At 47.7% G+C, this 22,308-nt stretch overlaps 1 protein-coding gene across 1 annotated transcript; it reads left to right on the top strand.

The window, feature by feature from the left end:
• The first annotated feature begins 5,892 nt into the window (after positions 1 to 5,892).
• On the top strand, positions 5,893 to 21,560 carry LOC113892667 (apolipoprotein L3-like). Its single transcript, XM_027541800.1, has 5 exons — positions 5,893 to 6,001; positions 13,245 to 13,285; positions 13,468 to 13,573; positions 15,376 to 15,496; positions 18,442 to 21,560. The coding sequence occupies exons 3-5, from the start codon at positions 13,495 to 13,497 to the stop codon at positions 19,298 to 19,300; spliced, it is 1,059 nt and encodes a 352-aa protein (XP_027397601.1). The 5' UTR covers positions 5,893 to 6,001; positions 13,245 to 13,285; positions 13,468 to 13,494; the 3' UTR covers positions 19,301 to 21,560.
• The last annotated feature ends 748 nt before the right edge of the window (positions 21,561 to 22,308 follow it).

Below are 22,308 nucleotides of genomic sequence, written 5' to 3'. Positions count from 1 at the left end.
TCTCGCTCCCTAGTGAAAAATGGGTCCTGAAGATTGGGTCCTTAAAGGTACAAAATTGGTAACAAATACATAAAAGCAAAAATTAAAAATCTAGAGTAGAGTTTGGAATTTCAAAAATACGATGTTAAAGAAAAGAAGAAGGAAAAGAACGAGAGAAAAAACGAACAAACAAAAACAAACAAGGTCGCGAAAATTATAAAGAAAGTACAGGCACAAAATTGATAACTAATACCAGAAAGCAAAAATTAAAAATCTAGAGTAGAGTTTGGAATTTCAAAAATACGATGTTAAAGAAAAGAAGAAGGAAAAGAACGAGAGAAAAAACGAAGAAACAAAAACAAACAAGGTCACGAAAATTATAAAGAAAGTACAGGTACAAAATTGATAACTAATACCAGAAAGCAAAAATTAAAGATCTAGAGTAGAGTTTGGAATTTCAAAAATACAATGTTAAAAAAAAAAGAAGAAAAATAAAGAGAGAAAACAAACAAACAAATACAAACAATGTCACAAAAATTATAAAGAAAATACAGGTACAAAATTGATATCAAATACCAAAAAGCATAAATTAAAAATCTAGAGTAAAGTTTGGAATTTCAGATATACAATGTTATATAAAAGAAGAAGAGAAAGAAACAGAGAAGAAGAAAAAAAAAAAAAGTCACAGAAATTATATAAAAAAAAAAACTATAGGTACAAAATTGATAACATATACCAAAAAGCGAAAATTAAAAATCTAGAGTTTGGAATTTCAAAAATACAATGTTAAAGAAAAGAAGAAAAAAACAAAAACAAAAAAAAAACAAGGTCAAAAAATTATAAAATATATATATATGAAGTTTGCTGAAGAAGAAAAAAAATAGGGTCTTTTTTTTTTTTTTTTTGCAAAGTAATAGGTTATAAAAGTGAAAATTAAAGGAACAATAGAGGACTTAAAAAAAATTTTTTTTAATTAAAAAAAAAGAAAGAATGATCGTAAAAATAATAAAAATATATCTAGGACTTTTTTTTTTTTTTTTTTTTTGTGGGTGTTGTGGGTTCAGTTCATTTTTGGCTAGTTCCTTGGTCAGATTTATATTTCTCAAGATCTATAGGCCCCTTCCTATGTAGTCCGTAGTAACCACAGGGTTTTGATCTATTGCCTGTAGCTTCCAAGGCGTTTCCCTCTGTTATATCTTCTTCTGTTTGCTAGTCTCTTCAGTATCTGGTTTCCGCCCTGACACAAGGGGCACGGTGGAGGACCCTTTTTTTTTTTTTTTTTTAGGCTTACTTGTTCAGTCGCGCTGTGGGGAGGGAGGGAGGGATGCTGCAAACAAATAACTCTGGCGTGGGCTCGCAGTGCCTCAGCCACCCTGGGTCTGCCCCCGCTCACGGCGCGTGTAGCCTCCCTGTCCACACTGCTCGGACTCTAGGTTGTTCCACCGGGAACAATCCGAGGCCGGCCCTGGGCTGCATGCACCTCCCAGGTCCAAGCCGCTCAGGTTCAGGCACTCGAGTAGTCCTCAGAGGCACAGACTCAGTTGGGCCTGTGTTTTGTGCTCTTCCCAGGTCCGAGCAGCACAGGTGATGAGATGTTTGGCGAGCGCCAATGCTGTGACTTATCGCCTCCCCGCCACTCGGTTATCTGGGTGTAAAACCGGCGCACCTTCTCAGGCAGATGTTGACCGTCCAGACCCCCAAGAAGTTTTAGTTAGCAAAGAAGCCTGCTTACAGTTTTATAGATAATGTCTCTCTGGGGCTGCGATTGCCCCCTTCCGGCTCTGGCTGCCTGTCACCGGAGGGGGAAGGTCTGCAGCCGGCTATCTCTGTTCAGTCCTTTGTTCCGTGCGCGGGCCTGGCGGTTTTAGGTTAGGGCTGGCTTTTCGCGTGGTAGATATCCCACAGTCTGGTTTGATAGCCCAAATTCTTTCACTCAGATAGCGCTCAGGGTATTCAGGCCAGATTCTTACTCTCAGCGATGCAGCCCACGCCGCGCCTCCCTGCCCAGCCCCCGCTTGCTAATGGCGGATGCAGGCGTCTGCGCTGCTTCTCCACTGGGGGAGTTACCGTAGGGCTCGCAATCAGCGAGTTTTAATTGTTTATTTATTTTTTCTCCCTGTTATGTTGCCCTCTGTGCTTCCAAAGCTCGGCACAGATTCGGCAGTGAGAAGGTTTCCTGGTGTTTGGAAACTTCTCTCTTTTTAAGATTCCCTTCCCGGGACAGAACTCCGTCCCTCCCTCTTTTGTCTCTTTTTTTTGTCTTTAATATTTTTTCCTACCTCCTTTCGAAGAGTTGGGTTGCATTTCTGGGTGCCTGATGTCCTCTGCCGGCATTCAGAAGTTGTTTTGTGGAATTTACTCGACGTTTAAATGCTCTTTTGATGAATTTGTGGGGGAGAAAGTGTTCTCCCCGTCCTACTCCTCTGCCATCTTAGCTCCTCCCTCCATCCCTATATTTTAAAAAGGTCTTTGCCTGGTAACTCTACTGGTGGCTCAGAGGTTAAAGCATCTGCCTCCAATGCAGGAGACCCGGGTTCGGTCCCTGGGTTGGGAAGATTCCCTGGAGAAGGAGATGGCAACCCACTCCAGTATTCTTGCCTGGAGAATCTCATGGACGGAGGAGCCTGGTAGACTACAGTCCAAGGGGTCCCAAAGAGTCGGACTCCACTGGGCGACTTCACTTCACTTGCCTGGTGGCCAGACCCTAAAGAATCTGCCCCCAATGCGGGAGACCCGAGTTCATATCCCTGGGTCGGGAAGACTTCCTGGAGAAGGGAATGGCAACCCACTCCAGGATTCTTGCCTGGAGAATTTCATGGACAGAGGAGTCTGCCGAGCTACAGTCCATGGCTTCACAAAGACTTGAACACAACTGAATGACTAACACATCGCAAACATCTAAGTTCGCTCTGCCCATATTGTTGGAATTTAGGCTCTTGGAACTTCCTTCCTTTTAAATAACACTGCAGTGAACATATTTGTGTATGAAGTTTCCCGCTCATCTTTGAGGCTGTTTTTCCGGGGGTGGGCCCTGCAGATGACATTGCTGGGGTAAAGGGAATGAGCGCTTAAAGGCTCCCTGTGTCTGACCCATTCCCCACCGCCACCCTCCCCCTCCCCGGGTGTCCCTGCAGGCTGACTTCGCCATCGAGGTGTGGCCAAGGCCACCTATGAGCGCATGTTCACACCACCTGGCGCACAGCCTCCAGTGGCTGGATCCCAGGGCGTGGACCTAATTGAACGGGGGTGTCCTCAGTCTGTGGAGGTCCTGGCTTTCACAAAACCTGATTCTTCTCAGCAAATTGTGTTGCTTGCACAGAGTAGCTAACAACTGGTTTCACTCGGATGCTGGGTTACACCCAGTCTGGGCCCAGCCTCCTCGTCAATGACAGTTGTTGATGAGAGACTTGCCCTGTCACAGCGCTGCTCCCAAGCCACTTGTGGCCCTTGAGCGCCATCCTGCACCTGGCCCCACTTTATTGGCTTCCGCTGCTTCGCTCCTTAGGTTCCTAAGTATGCTGAAGCCCCTCTAGACTTCACCTGTTTCAAGAAACACTCTTTCCCTAATCACCTAGGGTAATGTACCAGAGCCCCGATATCCACTGCCCCCTTGGTTAGAAATGCACGGGGCAGAGATGCCAGCAGGTGAAATCCCTTCAGGGCCCAGGTTCTGTGTTTCTCTGCAAGTCTGACTCCTTACCTGTCCCGTGCTGGCCCCCACGTGCCCCCTTCCTGGGGTCCCCCCACCCCGCCTTCCCTGCACCAGGAGAAGTCTGTGCGCAGAGCGTTAAGACCGATCCAGGGCCTTGGTCTTTCTCTAGGACTCCGTGGTGGATGGGGTGGCATGTGGTCAGCGGTCAGCTCTCCTCTTCTACCTCAGGGTACTGGAGATCGAGAGCAACCTGTACCGCATGGGCCAGAGCGGTACAGGTTTTCTTTGGGCTACTGTGCTGGCCCACCTGGAGGAGGAGTGGGACCTGAAGGTCATCGATGTCATCATCGGCTTCCAGGCCTGATGCAGGGGCTCATGGCCGGGAAGTGAGTCCCGGGACACCCATCAGCAGCTCAGGGCCCCCAGCTGTCCTGTGTGGAGGCACTGAGGAAGTAGGGACTGGCCGCCCTCATGGAGGCAGGTGTCCCCCGGGGAGGCCCACGTGGCTTTCCCGCCCCCCTGCTTCCTGGATTTCTGCCTGAGGTTTAAAGTGAGCAGTTGGGAGTGGTGACTGTGCTCCGATTTTCCCTGCAGAAAAACCCCTGCCTCACACTCTTCCTCCCTGTGTCCCTTCTGTAGGTGTGACACCCAGATCTGGCTGTCCCCAGAGGACACCGAGCTCTGGGGAAGAGGCATTCTTGAGCTCCAGCAGCTCCCGTGGGGTCAGAGGCAGACTTGTGCAGGTCAGTGGGCAGGGCAGCTGCCCATTTGCCCCTTGACTCCTCTGTGTCTGGGCTCTGGGGCTTGTGTCCTGGCCTGAGCCTTGATCTCTGAACAGGGTGTCAAATGAATGTTTGCAGGATGTGAGCTGCTGACATTCTCCTACCAAACACAAGTGCCTGAGTTGCTGGAACAAAGTGCCCACCTCTCCCCTCCTCTCAGCTCCCTTATCTGCAAAACACGTCAGATACATAACAGTTGGCTTTAAAAACAAACTATGGCTGGCTATCCTCAGGAAATAATCTCCTGTCTCTTCCTCAAAACCTGGGGTGAGGGGACCATAATGGCCCAGGGACATTTCCTGGGGTGAAGCAGCCCTGAGGGAAGGGCAGGCGGGCCTCCATGGGGCATCCAGGTCCACTGCAGTCACTTCTGCTTGAGGCAAACCGAGAAGATCACCAGCAGTCCAGCTGCAGGACTCTCAGACTGTGGGAACTTCACCTGCATTTCTTCATCTATGAAACGGAGCTGGCCCTCCTAGAGCTGGTGTGATATTCAACAGGAAAGGCATGGACAGTGTGAGCACAGTCCCTGCCACACACTCAGCCCCGTCCACAGAGGCTCTTTGCTCAGGAACCAAAGAGAGACAAGGGCCAGCGCTCCATTGCAGACTTCTCTGAGTCGCCAGGACACTGATTTTCTGATAAATGTCTTCCATTTGGAGAGAAAAACATGTGCTGTCAGGTGGAGATAAGCTGAGGTAGTAAAAGGCAGCATGCTCTCAGCCCTTCCCACGAACTTCTGCATCCACCTTATGGCAGTGACCACCAAGGCTGGGCCTCCTCCTGTGGACTAAATGCACGAGTTCTGTCTCTGCCAGCAGGGCTAAGTCTAGAGGGATCTGATCAAAAGGGATGGGGGGAAGGTCATGGACAGAGTGGCTGAGGGGTGGCCTTAGGCCCCTCTTCTAGATACCATGGGAGGAGAACAGGAAACAGTGGGCTCAACAGGCGAGGTCACGGAGGCCTTCTTAGAGGAGGTGATGCCAGATTTGGGCTTTGCAGAAAGCATTTCTCCTGGTTGGATGCAGCAGGTGTCCCTGGCAGAAGAACCTAGAAGTGTGAGTGAATCCTAGAAGCCACCTGCATGTGGTCCTCAACAGCAGAGTATGACCAGTATGCACTGAGCAGCTGGTCTGTTCTAGGACTGTACCTCATGCTGGTGGCACGAAGGTGAATGAGTCAGGCAGGCTGGTGAGTGTGGGGTTGGAGGGGTGAGAAGATGGAATGGGGAGGGGTGGGGAGTGATTTGCCAAGGGACTCACAGTGTGTTGGTGGCAGGTCTTCCTTCATGGAGCCTGAGACGGAGTGGACTGTGTCAAGAAGGACGTGGGAAGTCAGGACTGGGCTTCTTTCTCTAAGTAAGTCAGTCTGAGGTGGAAATAGTCCCAGGGCGGGGCCTGGTGGGCAGGGTGTTTGTTTGACTTGAACCACTCAGAAGTGAGGGTTTTGCTTTCACTTTTGCTTCCCAGAGTATATCTAGGCACAGAGGGTGTGTGTGGTCATTGCAGAGATGCACAGCTGGCGGCTGCCTCTGCACAGCTGAAAACGTCTGGATCTTGTTCACACTCAGCCAGAGGAAAACCCCTGGGTAAACAGAGGGGAGGGACCCTGCCCATCTCCCCATCCTCAGGATGAATGTCTGAGAAAGGATGATGTCACTAGTTGACAGAAGAAGGGAACTGGAAGTGCAGAGAGGTGAGGTCATGGCTGAGGCAGCAGGTTAAGCAGGGGCAGAGCCTGGATGTGGAGGCAGGTGTGTGTGAGGGCTTCCTCCCAGCCGAGGGCCCCTAAACAGAGCAGAGGGAGGGCCACAGCTGCTCAGGTGGGCTCAGCTCAGGATGTGGACTCCTGAGACATGAGCGGCGACCCCAGAAGGAAGGTGGGTGTTGGGTGTGCTTAGTACTTTGGGAAATTGGAGGAAGCAGAGAGGGTAGAGGAGGACAGGGGAGTCAGAGCCTCCCCTCCTATAGCCTGGCCACTTTAAAGCTGTCCCCAGGGTGCTAGGCTGGGGCTGATGGGGGAAAGGGGATTTTTTTCAGTTACAATATATCAAGGTTTGTTGAAAAACCTTGCCTCTGAGAGCCAGGCTCAGTGCCAGGCCCTGGGGGACATTGCAGCCTGGAAATAGACAGGAAACCAAGTGGGGAGTCGAAGGGCATTGGCTTCCTGTGTTTGCCAGGCCCTCTGCTCAGGATGTGGGTGATGGGAGGTCCTGTGTGGGGAAGGTGGCGCTGCTGGAAGAAGTGAGAAGGGCTCACTGCACAAGGTCCACATACATCCCGGTGTTGCAATCTTAAGATAAAAAGCCGAACTCTACAGACATCAGTATAACAGGAGGGGCATGAGCTTAGATCTATGTTTTTTACCGGCAGAGACAATCCTAGAAATGTTGGGTTATTAAAACCACATTCCCACCCTGCCCTTGTACCCATGTCCAAACGCCTGGCCTTGGCCTCCTCTCTGCCCACAGCGAGCTGTGTGACCCTGGGCAAGCTACCTCCTGGGGAATTGTTTGTTCTATTCCCTTACTAAGTTTTTAAAAGCTGATTTCCACTTTTTCCTGTGGGTGCAGATATTTTTTCTGACCTGGTTTATGGGATCCCTGGCAATTTTCATTTCCAAGAGTTCAGTAGGTCAGAATTTCCACTATGTCTTGTGGAATGTGTGCATTTAGAAAGGCTTTCTCAAATCAATGTTATTTTTAATGCTTCCTTCAGTCCCCTCAGTTTTTTCTCTCTGGTTATGTTGGATCCTTTGAATGACTGATTGATTAAGATCTTTAGTTTCTTCTCCATTGTCTTCCTCTTTCTCCCCTTCTCCCCTCCCTCCCTTTCTAATTTTAACAGGAGAACTAGGATTGTGCTGTGTCATTGAGAAGCTGCTTGTTTCATGTCCCCATAAGGGGTCCCACCCCTCATATTTTGGCCCTACTGTGCCCAGGAGGGTGGAGGGTGCCCAGAGGCCCTGGACAGGAGGTGTAGCAGAGAAGAGACAGGGGCCCTGATGATGTGGGAGGTTTCTCAGACCTGGAGAAACTGAGCAAAAAGGACCATGACCAGGAAAGTGCAGCCTTCAAGAGGAGCTGGAGAGCAACTGGGGAAAGGTGGCAGAGGGAGGCTTGGAGCTGGGCCTCCAGGGACAAGCAACCCGTCACACGGTGAGGCCAGTGGGGAAGCACATGTCTTGGGGAGGGACAGCCTGTGCCAAGTGAGGTGTCATTCTCGTGCAGCAGGCCCTGTGGAGACAGAGAGCGTGAGGAACACAGGAGCTGGGGCAGTCGGGCGGGTCCGGGTGCTCAGCCAGGGACTTTCTTAACGCCCCTTTCCCTTCCCAGGGAGGGTGACTGCAGGCACAGGAGGGAGATGGTTGGGGAGAATTTGTCTGCCCACGAAAAGAGAAGGGATGCATGACTGGCCATGCAGCTGGGCAGGGCCAGGCTTCTCCAGGGTCTTCCCCTCTCCCACCAACAGCCTTTCCAAAAAGGGACCAATCAGAGGCTAACAGAGGAGGAAGCCTGGATAGGAATCCAGCAGAGGAAGCACTATCAGCATCCACATGCATCTGAGGCCCCAGACAAGGGTCAGGGCCAGGCCAAGAACGGGAGGAAAGGATGAAGGATGAGGTTCATGGTTCAGATGTGTTTACAAAGTTTTGGCATCACTCAGGATCCAGCCCTTTCTGCCCAAGCCCTCCTCTTCTCTCTGCCTTGGCTCTTGGTCCTCGTGTTTCATGATGTCAGTTGGCTGCCCTGGCTCCTGGGTCATGCAGCTTCCAGGCAGAGAGGGTGGAGCAGGACCAGCCAGCGCTCTTCTCCCACCTGCTTCAAGGTAGACCTGCCTGTGTGAATTCTCTCCCATCCACATAATCAGTGACTCCAGCCTCCACCACCAGGCACACTCCCTAGTGAACAAGTTACTCTTCCTGAGGGACAACCCCAGGCATCACAGAGAGAAGGTGATAGAAAGATTCTAGGATGGGGGCTCAGGTGAGGGGATTTGGGGGAGGCTCTAAGGAAATGGGAGCTTCCCTGATAGCTCAATTGGTAAAGAATCTGCCTGCAATGCAGGAGACCCCAGTTTGATTCCTGGGTAGGAAAGATCCCCTGGAGAAGAGAAAGGCTACCCACTGCAGTACTCTGGCCTAGAGAATGCCATGGACTCTATAGTCCATGGGGTTTCAGAGAATTGGACATGACTGAGAGACTTTCACTCACTCACTAAGGAAATGGGTCCACTCTAGTTTAGGTGACACAGAAAATGAGGGGCACTTCTATCAGTGGGGGTCTCGGTAACTCATCTATGGAGAGGGGAGACCAGAGTGAGCAAAAAGGTGTGACTGTTAAAGAAGGAGTAGTCCCGCTTTTCAGCCAAGGGAGGGGGTGTGGTGTGGTGGGGGCACAGTGATGGGTGTTTGCTGTCTCCTTTGCCCCTGCTTTCAGGGTGACCCTGTGTGAGGCTGGAGTTCTGTGAGAGCCTTTACATCCAACAGGAGAAGAGCATCACCCTGTTGTGATACCAGGCCAGCCTTGGGATGTCAGGGGTATTCTTTCCTTCTCAGTCCTTTATAATGGTCACATAAATAGACAGAAGGGAATATACCCATCGATTTTAAGACTCTTCTTATTATTATATTCAATTAACAGTGAAATATTTCCCACTACACTTACTCCTCTTTGCAGCATAGCTACCTTTTGTAAGTTTTATGTCTCCCTTCTTGGCCACTTTTGATATAAACTCTTCTCATTGAATTGTTATGAACTCATGGCCTTTCTCAGACTCAACTTGGCCCAATGAAACATGATCATAGTATTCACTTTCCATTGTCAGCAGCATTAGTATATGTGAGTTACATTAAAGTTGCTCAGTAGGGTGCGACTCTTTGTGATCCCATGGCCTGTCAGAGGAGCCTGGCTCCTCTGTCCATGGAATTCTCTAGACCGGAATACTGGAATGGGTAACCATTCCTTCCCCAGGGGATGTTCCCAGGGTTCGAACCCAGGTCTCTCACATTGCAAGCAGATTGTTTACCATCTGAGCCACCAGGGAAGCTCATTTTATGTGGGTGCCCCTTCTAAATGCTGCTCTGAACATTTCCAAGAGAATCTTTGCCTTTTGGGGGTGTATAGATGCCAACCTGTGGATATAGATGCCAACCTGTGGAACTGACCTCCCCTTCAAGGAGTCTTGCTTCCTTTGAGTGGACAGAAGCCCATGGGTGCACATGTTTGTGGGCAAGGTGCTGCTAGATGATGGATCTGTTTAAGGCCACTGCTACTGCTAAGTCACTTCAGTCGTGTCTGACTCTGTGCGACCCCATAGACAGCAGCCCAACAGGCTCCTCCGTCCCTGGGATTCTCCAGGCAAGAACACTGGAGTGGGTTGCCATTTCCTTCTCCAATGCATGAAAGTGAAAAATGAAAGTGAAGTCGCTCAGTCATGTCCGACTCTGTGCCACCCCTCGGACTGCAGGCTCTTACATCCATGGGATTTTCCAGGCAAGAGTACTGGAGTGGGGTGCCACTGCCTTCTCCTAGTTTAAGGCCACAGGCCACTGTGATTGTCCTGGTTTACGTGTATTATCATCCCTCCTTTTCCTAGAGAGCTTGGCTTCATCATCACAAACATGTCTCCTACACTGACAGTTGTCACATCGGGTGTCAGGCTTACTTCTTATTGTCTCTTAATCCAATTGCTTCCACCAGTTTTATGTAGTGGCGCCAGAAATCAACCCATTCTCATGGGTTACTAACTACTATGAAGTGACTTCTGCTTTTATAAAATTAAAAAACTCCAAAATACTAAACGCATATGTTTAAAACAAATCAATTTATACACAGGGTTCTGTACACCCCTTCGTAGTAAAAAGCACTTTCGGTTGTTTGCTTTTTCTTTAGGTAATTAAGCAATATCCTTAGATAATTTCCTTACTTACAGGGTCATTGAGAGAAGTGAAAATAAGTGAAGGCTTGAGAAGCACTTAAAATGCTGCCTGGTGCAGAGTGGGAAGTCGTCAACCAGGATAGCTAATAAACATTAAGTATCATATTTTTCTTTTCCTAATTTAAAAAGTTTGATACTCTTTACTTACTCCTTACCAGGGAAGATAATGTTTTCAGGTATTTTTATACTTTTTCTTATATCCGTCCCGATCTTCTCCTAATATCATTATACCACTAATCTTACATCTTCTGTTACAAAACTTTGTGGTTATATGTACTTTATTTGTGCCATTATTTCTTAGGCCCTCAGGTTCAACTGGTGTTTCTTGATTCCCCACTTTGTAAAACGAGACTTTCTCTTTCTCTCTTCAGTGCTTCAGTTCCCAACTTCTAGAAGTGTGATTTAATGTTTATATTGATTGACAGCAAATAAATTTAGTTCTCATTTTTAAATGCCTTATTCTAAAAGTTAAAAGTCAAAGAAGAGAATTTACATTTTGTGATGTTTTAAATGTTTTCTCTTGAGTAACTTGTATTAACACTATCTATTTGCACATACATTTTGGCACAGCTTCAGTTTTTCCTGATGTTTGGAATTGCCTTTGTTTTCACCCCGTGCACTGTCTGTCTTCAAATTTCCTCCATTTCTTTGCTCCTGTGCCTCATATGATACCGAGTCCCCTGTCCCCACAGACTCTGGACTTTTTACCCCATTCTGAACTGGTTTCTCTCTAGATCTGTTGTGTGCCCAGCTGTGATCCTTGGATTCCCTTCTCTCTGGGTTGATGTTCCTGATTCCTGGATCACATTCAGGAATCTTTCTTTCTCTTGGTTATCCTTTGCATCATCATCACACACACACATCTTTTCTTTCCCTCTGCACCTCACTCTCAAGTAACTTGCTCAGGAACGATTGTGAATAGCAACATTTCTATTCTCCATTTAGCTCCATTTCTTCTGTCATTTAAAAAAATTTCTGGAAGCTTTTTTTGACCTTCTTTTCCAATCTTTCTTTAGACTTATTTGGTAAACACTTATTAATTCCCAAGATTTTTTTGTCTGTTTCAATTTTTCCCACTTTTCAGTGCATCTCATTTTATGACAAAAATCCTTTCTAATTGACTTAATGACCTGGGTTCAAGTTTTAAAAATTATTTTCTTCCTTCAGAATTGTCCATCTATCTCTTCTGGTGTCATTTCTCATTTGTTTGTCTAAGTCACATTTTCCACATTATCATTGTTTCCATGTATCTAATCCTGGATGACCCATTCATATTTAAGAGGGAGTAGAGTTGATTGGTAAGCTGCCCTGTAGAACGCTTGCCTGACGACCCCTAAATTCCAGAATACAGAAATATTTTTTCTGGAGTCTCTGAATTAAGATTTTCCTCTGTCTGGTGTGGATTTGCGTGAATATGTGATGGGATGTGGGATGCTGGGACTATCCCCTGCTTTCTCCTCTGTGTCACTCTCATTTTGCTCTAAGCAAGCATTCCTCTAGCCTGTACACCTTCTCTCCATTTCTTTCCTCCACTCCTCTTTATTCAGCAGTCACTTCTTCATCCAGTCAGTCTTCAAACTATTGCTGAAGACTCTGGGCTCCTGTTGCCCACATTCCTGGCTTTATATTAGCAGCAGAGCACCTAGAGGCAAGGTATGGGCTCTTGAGCCCAGAAAGTGGGTTGAAACCTCGTCTGTCATGGACAAGATTTCTGACCTTGGGCAAGTCACATAACATCTATGAAAAAAGGAGGGGAGTTGGGGTACATATCTCAAGTGTTACTGGAATGATCCAAATTATATTCGGTAAAGTCTTAGATCAATTATCAGTACAGAACGAAGACCACAAGCACAGAGATGCCTCCTATCAGTAGCCATTATTACAACTGTAAACATGTTTCCTATCATTTCAGTCAGGTCTCAGGAGGAGGAGCTAATAAATGCACTTTTGTCATCTTACAATTTGCTGAATGTAATCGACGTTTGTTTCCTTTCATCATCTACCAAGGCAATGTAATCCCGAACAGAATTTAAAAATTCTCTCTCAATAAAGATCGGTTTTGAAGAGGAGACTTCTGAGAATTGGCAAGATTAAAAGAATTGACACCCTCATATATGAATATAACTGTAATAAATTGGTGCAATTTTTTGGCACAACAGAGCAACTCTAGGTATGAAAACATTTAAAATGTTTAGAGCCCTGACCAAATCATTCTACTTCCAGAAACAGCTTAAGGACACGGTCTCAAGTACAAGCAAAGTTTCATACAAGAAGAGTGTTCTTTACACTATTATTTAGACAAACAATTAGAAACTCCCCGAAGTGCAACAGTCAGGGGAGGACCACAGAGAGGATTGGGCGCCATCCAGGTCCTCAGCTGCCCAGGGCAGGGCTGCAGGGAGGGGGTTGTTGAGAAAGGCTCCTGCAGAAGGCAGGAGGATGTGGGCTGTGGGAGCTGCAGCACCAGAAACTTTGTCAAGGCAGAGATTCAGGCACAGGGAGCAAGACATCATTTTGGAATAAAAAGAGTCATTTACCAATTAACATATATCCCCAGGTAAGTATTTTTGAATATTGTTGGGAGTAGAGCATAGTTATCATTAACCTGCTATTTGAATCAGAAAGACTTGGGTTCAAGTCCAGACTCTGGCACCAGCATGAAGTCTTGGGCTGACCCATGTTTAGGTGAGTTTCAGGAGCCTGCACGTCATAGACACTGAATCAATAGTAGTTATTACCAATTAGTGACACAGGTGTCCCAACCTCACATAATTCCCAGAGTATTCCTTTCTATTCTCCTTTCTATGTGTTCTTCATCTCTGGTTTTACTGCTCCTATAACTTCACAGGTGGCTGTCTCCTGTCTGATTACCTTTTCCCTGTGCCCCAACAGGAGAGCAGGACTCTGACTCAGCTTGGAAGGAGCTGTAGGAGGTGAGTGACTTTTCTTAACTAACAGCCAGCAGAGCCCAGGGGACAGGGAAACGCAGAGGGTCAAGTCCCTGGTGGCACTGGTGGCCTTCCCAGGGGAACCCACCAGAGGGCTCCCCCTCACTGCTCCCTGCAGCCGCTGCTCACTCGTGATCTAGCCCATAGTCTGTTTTCTCTTCCCCAAGGGTGAGGTCACACCTCCTTCCAGCCTGATGCAAACAAGGAGTGAAGGGAGATCTCTGGGAACCCCTGCTGCCACCATGAGCTCAGAAAACTTCAGACACTGCTCAGGTAGTCAGCTCTCTCTTCTCTGGAATGTTCCTACTTGTGACCCAGAATTGAGGTAGGTGTCTCCAGGCTAGTTAAACTACAGAGGAATCAAGAACCATGAAGAGGATGGATAAACATCCTTGAGCTTCCAAGAGAGACCAGGAGATCCCCTCACCCTGGGGTCTGCCCACAGCCTCCTTCCCAGCCGTCTCCTCAGGGAGCCATGATCAAGGTACTCACTTCCTGCCTCTCCCACCACCCAGCAAGTGACTCAGGACAGTGGCCAGGAGAGCACATGCGGAGCATGGACCGCAGATGGCAGTCCCCAAGGCCAGGCAGGCCTGGGAGAGGAGGTCCTCCAGCATCATTGGACTTCTCCTGCTCTCTCCCTTGGCCCAAACCTCCTCCCGCTCCCACACCTTAGGGCATCACCACAGAAGCCGTTTCCTCCGGCTCTTCCCAGCCATAAGCCCAGCCTCTCTGCAAGGGTCAGTGGACCCTGCTCTGAACCTGTCTGGCCTTTGCCATCTCCCACCTGGAGGGGAGGGGTGATGAGGATCACATCTGGCTCCACCCCTCCTCCACCTGGTGGATCCCTCCCCTGCCCATCCTAGAGTCTGTGGTCAGAAGCAGGAATCCTCTCACATGGTAGTTTTACTCAATGGCATGTGGTCCTAAAGTATTTTTTAAAATTAGGGAACATGAGTTTGTAATGTTTTCTAAGTTTCGTGTGTACAACATTATATTTGTACTTCTATATATGCTACTGCATGCTCACCACCAATAATGAATTGCAAAGAATTCCCCTTGTGTGCTATAGAGTAGAATGAACAAATAACAGGAGTTTTAAATGTAAGGAAGATTCAAAGTCTTGTCCAAGAAATGTCTGACACCTGACTTTGGATTCAACCTCAGAGCTTTCAGCTCTGTGGCCTTGGGCTGTCCATTGTCCTGTCTGAGTTTCACTTGCCTCTTCTGTGAGATAAGGATAATGTCTCTTTGTGTGGATTTACCAAGAAAGACATTTGATATCAAGTCCCAGCCCACACACACGTATATAGCCTGGCCACCAATATCTTATCTACAATTCCATAACCTCCAGATCTCTGAAATCACTCAGGGATTTTGATAACTCATTGAGGAGTAGTCTCACCCTGTAGTGATCTGAGGCTATTTGTAGTCATTACATTCTTTATCCCATTTAACGTGAGTATTCAATTGTTTCACTGCCCAAACATGAAAGCATTCATTTATAAGGTGCTGCCCATCTATTCTGGAAGGGGTAACTAACAAATCACACTTGCTCTTTCTTCTCTTTGTGTGTGTGTGTTCAGTCGCTCAGTCGTGTTAAACTCTTTGCAACCACATGGAAGGCAGCCTGCCAGCCTCCTCTATCCATGGGATTCTCCAAACAAGAATACTGGAGTGGCTTGCCATGCCCTCCTTCAAAGGATCTTTCTGACTCAGGGATCAAACCCACCTCTCTTACATCTCCCGCATTGGCGGGCAGGTTCTTTACCACTAGAACTCCCTGGGAATCCCAACTATGGCCTCAATTTACCTGGGAATCCCACATAGGACCTCATTTCACCTAACCTCCTTACAATCCCTATCTTCAAAAACGTCACCAAGAGTTAACTCTTCAACACAAATTGGGGGGTGGGGAGGAGGGGACAGTCCATCCATAACCCTCCTAGGTGACCACACCAAGAGCACCCCAAGTGACTGCTGCTCAGCAAGAGGAATTTTAACTATTTTATACTCAATAACATTTATGTCCCATCACATATTCTTCTAATCTTATTTCCTTTTCTTTCATCTAGATACTGAGATCTTTTTTGAGGATGTCGTTGAATGTCTCTGGGACATACTGAGCACAGAGACACTGCTACTCATGCTGAAAAAATACCTGAAGAGAGTTGAGGCTGAAGACAGTTTGTCCAGGTAACCGGCACAGGTGCACCAGGAAGGTCACCCACGTCCCCCAGCACCACGCCAGCTTCCTCCTGGAGTAACGCCTCCTCCAGGCAGGACCCTACTGTTGGGGCCAGGGGTGTTCCTTCTCAAGATCCCATCAGGAATGTTTCCTCCATGTCATTTGCTGACAGTGAATGATGGTGGGTGGAGAAGAGACGAAACCTGCAAGGAAGGGGCAGGTTATGTGACCTTGGACAAGTTACTGAACTACTCTCTGCTTTAGTTTCTTCATCTTTTCATTTTTACTGTGAGGACACTGAGGTCATGCATGTAAAGTGATTCCCATAATGACTGACAAATAGTAAGTACTCAGTCAATAGAAACATTTTAAAAGCTTGTTGGGAAGAGACAGGGTCAAGGGTCTTCTTTCTGGTGAGGAGAACCAAGCAGAATTTCCTTTGGGACAAGTTGGAAAATCCTGACACCACCATTTGTGTCCTGGGCTTCTGCCTACAGTCTTTCTATTCCTGATGTTAGGAACTGTACGAACCCTGCAGGATCCTGCTGGCCCATAAGGGAGAGAGGCTAGAGAGGAACTGGAGGAGCTGGTGGGATCCTGGATCTAGCTGTGCCCAACTCCTGGGACCGTGGGCTTAAGACTTTGAATCTCAGATCTGTCCTGTGTCCAATGGGAATAGCAATTCAGTCTGATGGATTATGGTGATGGCCTCAGAGTGAACTGCAGGGTCAGCGGTGGGGAACCAAGTGCAATCATCTCGTCCAAAGGACCAAGGAGGCCTGACCAGGGTCAGACCCAAGGGTCAGGGTGAAGCAGCGGATCCAGGTTGGAGGACTAGTAGGCAGGCTTGGGTAGCGGGACCAGGACTAGAGTGAAGACAGTGGGCCCTAAGGACACAGAACTGAAGGGACTGTGACCCTTGAAGAGGTCCCCTGAGTGGGAGAGGGGGACATTTCTTCCCTCCCTGATGGGCTCCCCTCATGCTGGACTAGAGGGCCCTGGGTGACGGTATCTGTACATCTGCCTGGGACCTGGCTTCTCACTCCATCGGGAACCCTCTTCTAATCTACGTGGAGTCCCCCTGACAGTGGGAAGGCCCTATGGCTCAGGGAGCCCTCCAGGGTCACAATGAGTGGATGTGATTGCGTGACATTTGAGGGATTCTGAGGAGCCTCACACATCCCCACCCAAGAGGAAAAGGCTTCCTCCACCAGCCTTGCAAGTGCCGGTCTCCTCAGGCTCAGCCATTCAGATGGATATTTCCTCAAGTCCCTTAAATCTTTAGAGGTTCCACAAACTTGCACACAGCCTTGGGGTGCAGGCAGGTGAAGCTGTCACCAGGTAAATTGTGAGTTAGGTTGGTGACCCCTGAGCGGTTGAGGGTGCTGGGTGATGGGTCAGGAGTCAGTGAGGTGAGCTGGAGAGTCCAAGGGAAGCCAGGGCTCATAGCACATCTCCTGCTCCCCTGTCCACTGGGGCAGTGGGTGGACCCATTGACCTTCTGCTGAGAAGGTCAAGGGCTCAATGCTTAGAAGACAGCAGATGGCAGGCCAAATGATTATAAGGTGTCTTCTAGCTCTGACTTTTGGGGTTTAAAAAATTCTAATTCAGAGACAGCCAATCTTCAAAATATAAGGGCACAGTGCCCTGGACTGCCCTTACTTTGACTTCAATGGCAAATTTAGGGGATCCCCAAAACAACTCTCAGGTTCAAGAATTCCCTATAGAATGGACAGGACTCACTGAAAGCTTCATGATCCCAGGTACAGTTTACTACTGCTACTGCTGCTAGGTCACTTCAGTTGTGTCCGACTCTGTGTGACCCCATAGACAGCAGCCCACCAGGCTCCTCCATCCCTGGGATTCTCCAAGCAAGAACACAGGAGTGGGTTGCCATTTCTTTCTCCAATGCATGAAAGTAAAAAGTGAAAGGGAAGTCGCTCAGTCGTGTCTGACTCTTCGTGACCCAATGGACTGCAGTCTACCAGGCTTCTCCGTCTATGATTTTCCAGGCAAGAGTACTGGAGTGGGGTGCCATCACCTTCTCCTACAGTTTACTACAGGGAAGGATAAAAGTTCCCACCAGCCACAGGGCAGAGTCTGGGCAGGTTTCATATATGAAGTTTCCATTGTCCTCAGGACACGTTACTGACCTGGATTCGGTGTGTGATAAGATGCACGGAGTACTGCCTATCAGGGACACTCACTTGCTTACAAGCCAAATTACCCTGACCTGTCATCTCCAGCCCCTCCTGGAAGTCAGACTTGTGCCCTAGTGTCCAGCTCTACCAGATGGCAGAACTGATACCATGGGACCCAGAGACCTTGGGTCACTTGTCACCTTCTCAGACTGACCAGTGGCCAAAGGCCCAGGCAGGCAAGGACACTCCTATCAGGCAGAATTCTAGGGGCTTAGGGACCACTTCCCAGTAGCCAAGGGCAAAGGGCAGGGAGACTTCTCACTACACACTGAGGCCCTTGAATGAAGGTTTTGTCCTCCAGTCCTACACGTCTTTGTTTATCTGTGGAGTTCCCACTCCAAAAACTCTTTCAAAGTGGTGGTGTTGACCCCCTGTGAGACATCTTTACCACATACCTTTTCTTTGGCTGAGCCATATGGCCTGTGGGGTCCTCATTCCCCAACCAGGTATTGAGTCCAGGCCAGCAGTGGGTGTGCAGAGTTGTATCCTCTGGACTACCTGAGAATTCTCTCTTAAGTTGCCAGTATCCTAAGCTGACTTTCATCTACCTATTCCAAGTTTAGCTATTTCAAGATGGAGCATCTACAAAGTATGAAACGTGTTTAAGGTTGAAAGAGAAAAGTTTACATTTATAAAATTCTTTTCTAATGATTTATAGTAACATATCTGTATTTATGCAGAATAGATATTATGGAGCCAATTTTATAGACAAGCAAACTGCCTTTCTAATCCCTTGACCTTCATCATTACAGGGAAGATGTGGATGAACTACACAAATATCTGAACGAATTGAAAATATCCTTGGTTGAGGAGGACCAAGAAAGACTCTCCAAAGAGCAGCTGGACAGGAGGAGGTTTCTGAATAAGTTTCCTCGGGTGAAACAGCAGCTGGAGGAGTTCATAAGCAAGTTCCGTGAGCTCGCAGACAAGGTTGAGAAAGTCCATAAGGGATGTACCATCTCCAATGTGATGGCCCACAGCACCGGTGCTGTGTCCAGTATTCTGACCATTGTTGGCCTGGCTCTGGCACCCGTGACAATGGGGGCCAGTGTGGTGCTCTTGGCCACTGGGATAGGGCTGGGAGCAGCAGCTACTGTGACCAGTGTGTCCACCAGTATCATTGAACATGTGAATAGGTCATCAGCAGAAACCGAAGCCAGTCACATGATGTCAACTTTCATGAAGAAATGGAAGGTTCTCCTAGAGGTACTCAGGAGCATCCCCGCAACAGAGAAAGTCACAGAAGCTGTAAAATGCATTGAAAATCTAATTCATGCCATGGAGACAGGCAAAGCCATTCCTGGCTGTGCAGCCACTGTAAACATCTGCATGAATGCTGGGAGAATCTCTGGCCCAGCCATCCAACAGATACAGGCAGGTTTCAAAGCCACAGCTTTAACAATTAGCAAAGGAGTCCGGGTGGCGGGTTTGGCCACTTCAGGGGTCTTCCTCTTGATGGATGTGGGCTTCCTGGTGAAGGAGTCAATGCACCTGCACGACGGTGCAAAGACAGCATCAGCTGAAAACCTGCGGCAGCGGGCCAGGGAGCTGGAGAGGAAGCTGGAGGAGCTCACCCAGATCTATGAGGGTCTGCAGGAGGACCTGATTTAGCCACCCCCAGAGCAGTGCGGGGTCCAGGGACATGTGAGGGGCTAAAGTGCAGAGGTACCTTGTTAGAGGGAAGAGCTGGAGACCACATTAATGGAGCTGGAGACCACATTAGTGAAGCTGGGTGTTAGGATTTGGCATTAGTTGAGCACAGCAGGGAAGGGATGGATATAGGTGATAGATGAGAAGAGAGAAGGAAAGGGCCTGGAGCCTGGATTAAGGGAGGAGTGGGGACCAGAGCATGAGAGGTGGGGAGAAACCACTTTTTTTCATACTAAGAACGTTTTATTTTGTATTGGAGTATAGCCGATTAACAATATTGTGATAGTTTCAGGTGAACAGCAAAGGGACTCAGCCATTCATATACATGTACCCATTCTCCCCCAAACTCCCCTCCCATCAGAAACCACTTTGGACTAAAGATGACACTGGAGGCAGAATAAAGGGAGAGGCAGGCGAACTAGCAATGAGAGGCCAGGTGTACGAACGGGTTGGAAATGGCAGAACGTCAGTTAGGATTGTTGGGATCCAGAAGTGGCAGGGGCTCCTCTATTGCCCTCCACAGGCTGTGATGTCCCAGCAGGAAGAGTCTTCCCCTGGTGGTGGTCTCTAGACCTCTCCTCCAACAGCAACTCACCTTTGGTCCTAGCTGATGTGTCTTACTTAGGCAGTGACTTCTTTCGTTTGTTTGTTTAATTGAAGGATAATTGATTTACAATATTCTGTTAATTTCAGGTATATAGCAAAGTGCTTCATTATACAGATATCTATGTATTTATCTGGGCTTCCCAGGTGGCATAGTGCTAAAGAAGCAAGAGACACAGGTTTGATTCCTGGGTAGGGATTCCCTGGAGGCTGAAATGACACCCACTCCAATATTCTTCTCTGGGAAAACCCATAGGCAGTGGAGCCTGGCATGTTACAGTCCATGGGGTTGCACAGAGTCAGACACAACAGAACATCTGAGCATGTGTATATCTATATTCTTTTTTATTCTTTGTTTTTTTTTTTTTACTTGAGTGTGTGTTTTTATTTTTATTTTCATTTTTCAAAAATTTTATTTTATTTTTAAACTTTATTCTTTTACATTATAGTTTATTACAAGATATTGAATACTGTTCCTTTGCTACTACAGTAGGCAGTCCCTACTTTATTGGTGTGTATCTGCTAATCCCATCTCCTAATTTACCTATCCCCCCAAAACTGTGGTAAAAAGTTTGTTTTCTTTGTCTATGAGTCTGTTTCTATTCATTTGGTCATTTGTATTTTTTCTGGATTCTACATATAAGTTAATATCACATATTTGTCTGACTTACTTCACTCAGTATGATAATCTCTAGATCCATACATATTGCTACAGATAATATTATTTCATTCTTCTTTATGGCTGAGTAGGATTCATGGAGTGTATACATGTACCACATTTGCTTTACTCATTAATCTGTCAACAGACATTTAGGTTAATATCGTGTCTTGGCCGTTATGAATAGTACTGCTATGAACATCAGGGTATGTGTATCTTTTCAATTTAGAGCTTTAATTTTTTTTGTAGAAATATGCCCAGAAGTGGGATTGGTAAATCATATGGTAGCTCTATTTTTAGTTGTTTAAGAAAACTCCATATGGCCTTCGATAGTGGCTGCACCAATTTACATTCCCAGCAACAGTGTAGGAGGGTTCCCTTTTCTCCACAGCCTCAGAGCATTGTAGATGTAGGTGATGGCCCCTGTGATCACTGTAGGGGAGATAACTTATTGTAGTTTGATTCTCATTTCTCTAATAATTAGTGACGTTGAGTATGTTTTCACGTACCTGCTGGCCATCTGTACGTCTTCATGAAGAATTGTCTGTGTAGATCTTCAGGCAGTGGCTTCTTGATGACAATGGTGGTGATGAGGTTGGTGGCAGCAGTGGTGTGACAACACAGTGGATGGAACATCTGACATGTTGCCAGGAGCTCTTTGGGTCCAGAGTGCACCAAGAGACCAGTGACGTTTCCATGAAAATCCAAATGTGGAGGAGGAACAGAGGTTGATTAAAAGAAAGAAAGAAAGAAGGATGAAACAAGGAGGCAGAAACAGGTCAAGGAACTTTCGGTGTGTCAGGAGATGAAACAGCCTGGAGCCAACAGACACAATTCTCTGACCCTCGGTTTCTTCTTCAGCTGGGGGATGAGGCTGGATAAGATATTTCAGGTTGCTCTGGTTCTCTCCACCTTGTTTTCCTTAGACTCTGGTTCAATAAATATGAGCTGATTCACTAAGGCTTCCTTGTGTTGACTGATGGGTTAACCTGGGCTCCAGATGGCTGACCTCCTTCCCCGGGAGCCTGTCTCCCAGGGTCTCGGGGAGCACATCCTCCATGGCTCCTCCTGCCTGCCTGCTGGGCTCCCATCCAATCATTTCCCTAAGATCCTGGAGCCCTGCAGGCTTCGTGGGATGCCCGGGGGAGCCCATGTCATCTGAATTGGGCTGAGCACTGAGATGCTCCTCCTCTAGTCCTGGGGACCAGAATGGACACCCAAGGGTGATTGAGAGCAGAGGGCTTGTGTGCAGGTGTGAGAGAAGGTTAGCCGTAAACAGAGGGGAGAGAGAGACAGCACACACCTCACCCAGGCTGCCTTCACGTATCAGTAGGACTCCTGCAGGAGCTTCTAGAACTGCCTTCCTGTGTTTACCTTGGGGCACTTCCCTGCCCCACTCATCTATTCCCCACACAGGCTAGAATGACCCATAAGAAAATCGACCTTAAAACAACTGCTTTCACCTCCTCTACAGCTAACCGTGACTCTGAGCACAGATGCTGAAGCCTAATTGCAGACCTAAGCAGTGTGCAGGAGCTGGGGTCCCCTGAGGGCAGAGCTGGAGGCCAGGCTCACTCAATCTCCAGGAGCAGGACTGAGGGGCTAGGGGATGGGAGCAGGGATGAAGGAAAGTCCATCCAAGGCCATGTTCTGATCTGGTTACCCATCTGGGATTGCACCTGCCTGGACCTTCTGAGGAGCCTTCATG

Source organism: Bos indicus x Bos taurus, chromosome 5, assembly GCF_003369695.1.
Source record: "Bos indicus x Bos taurus breed Angus x Brahman F1 hybrid chromosome 5, Bos_hybrid_MaternalHap_v2.0, whole genome shotgun sequence".
Classification (NCBI taxonomy): domain Eukaryota; kingdom Metazoa; phylum Chordata; class Mammalia; order Artiodactyla; family Bovidae; genus Bos; species Bos indicus x Bos taurus.
The sequence above is the reverse complement of the archived record's forward strand: the minus strand, read 5'-3'. Positions and strand labels throughout refer to the sequence as shown.

Excerpts from the sequence above, each read along its gene's own strand:
- LOC113892667 (XM_027541800.1), top strand. The coding sequence starts at position 13,495 with ATGCAAACAAGGAGTGAAGGGAGATCTCTGGGAACCCCTGCTGCCACC. Across the intron at positions 13,574-15,375 it reads AAACTTCAGACACTGCTCAG|ATACTGAGATCTTTTTTGAG; the intron begins GTAGTCAGCTCT and ends TCTTTCATCTAG. Across the intron at positions 15,497-18,441 it reads GCTGAAGACAGTTTGTCCAG|GGAAGATGTGGATGAACTAC; the intron begins GTAACCGGCACA and ends TCATCATTACAG.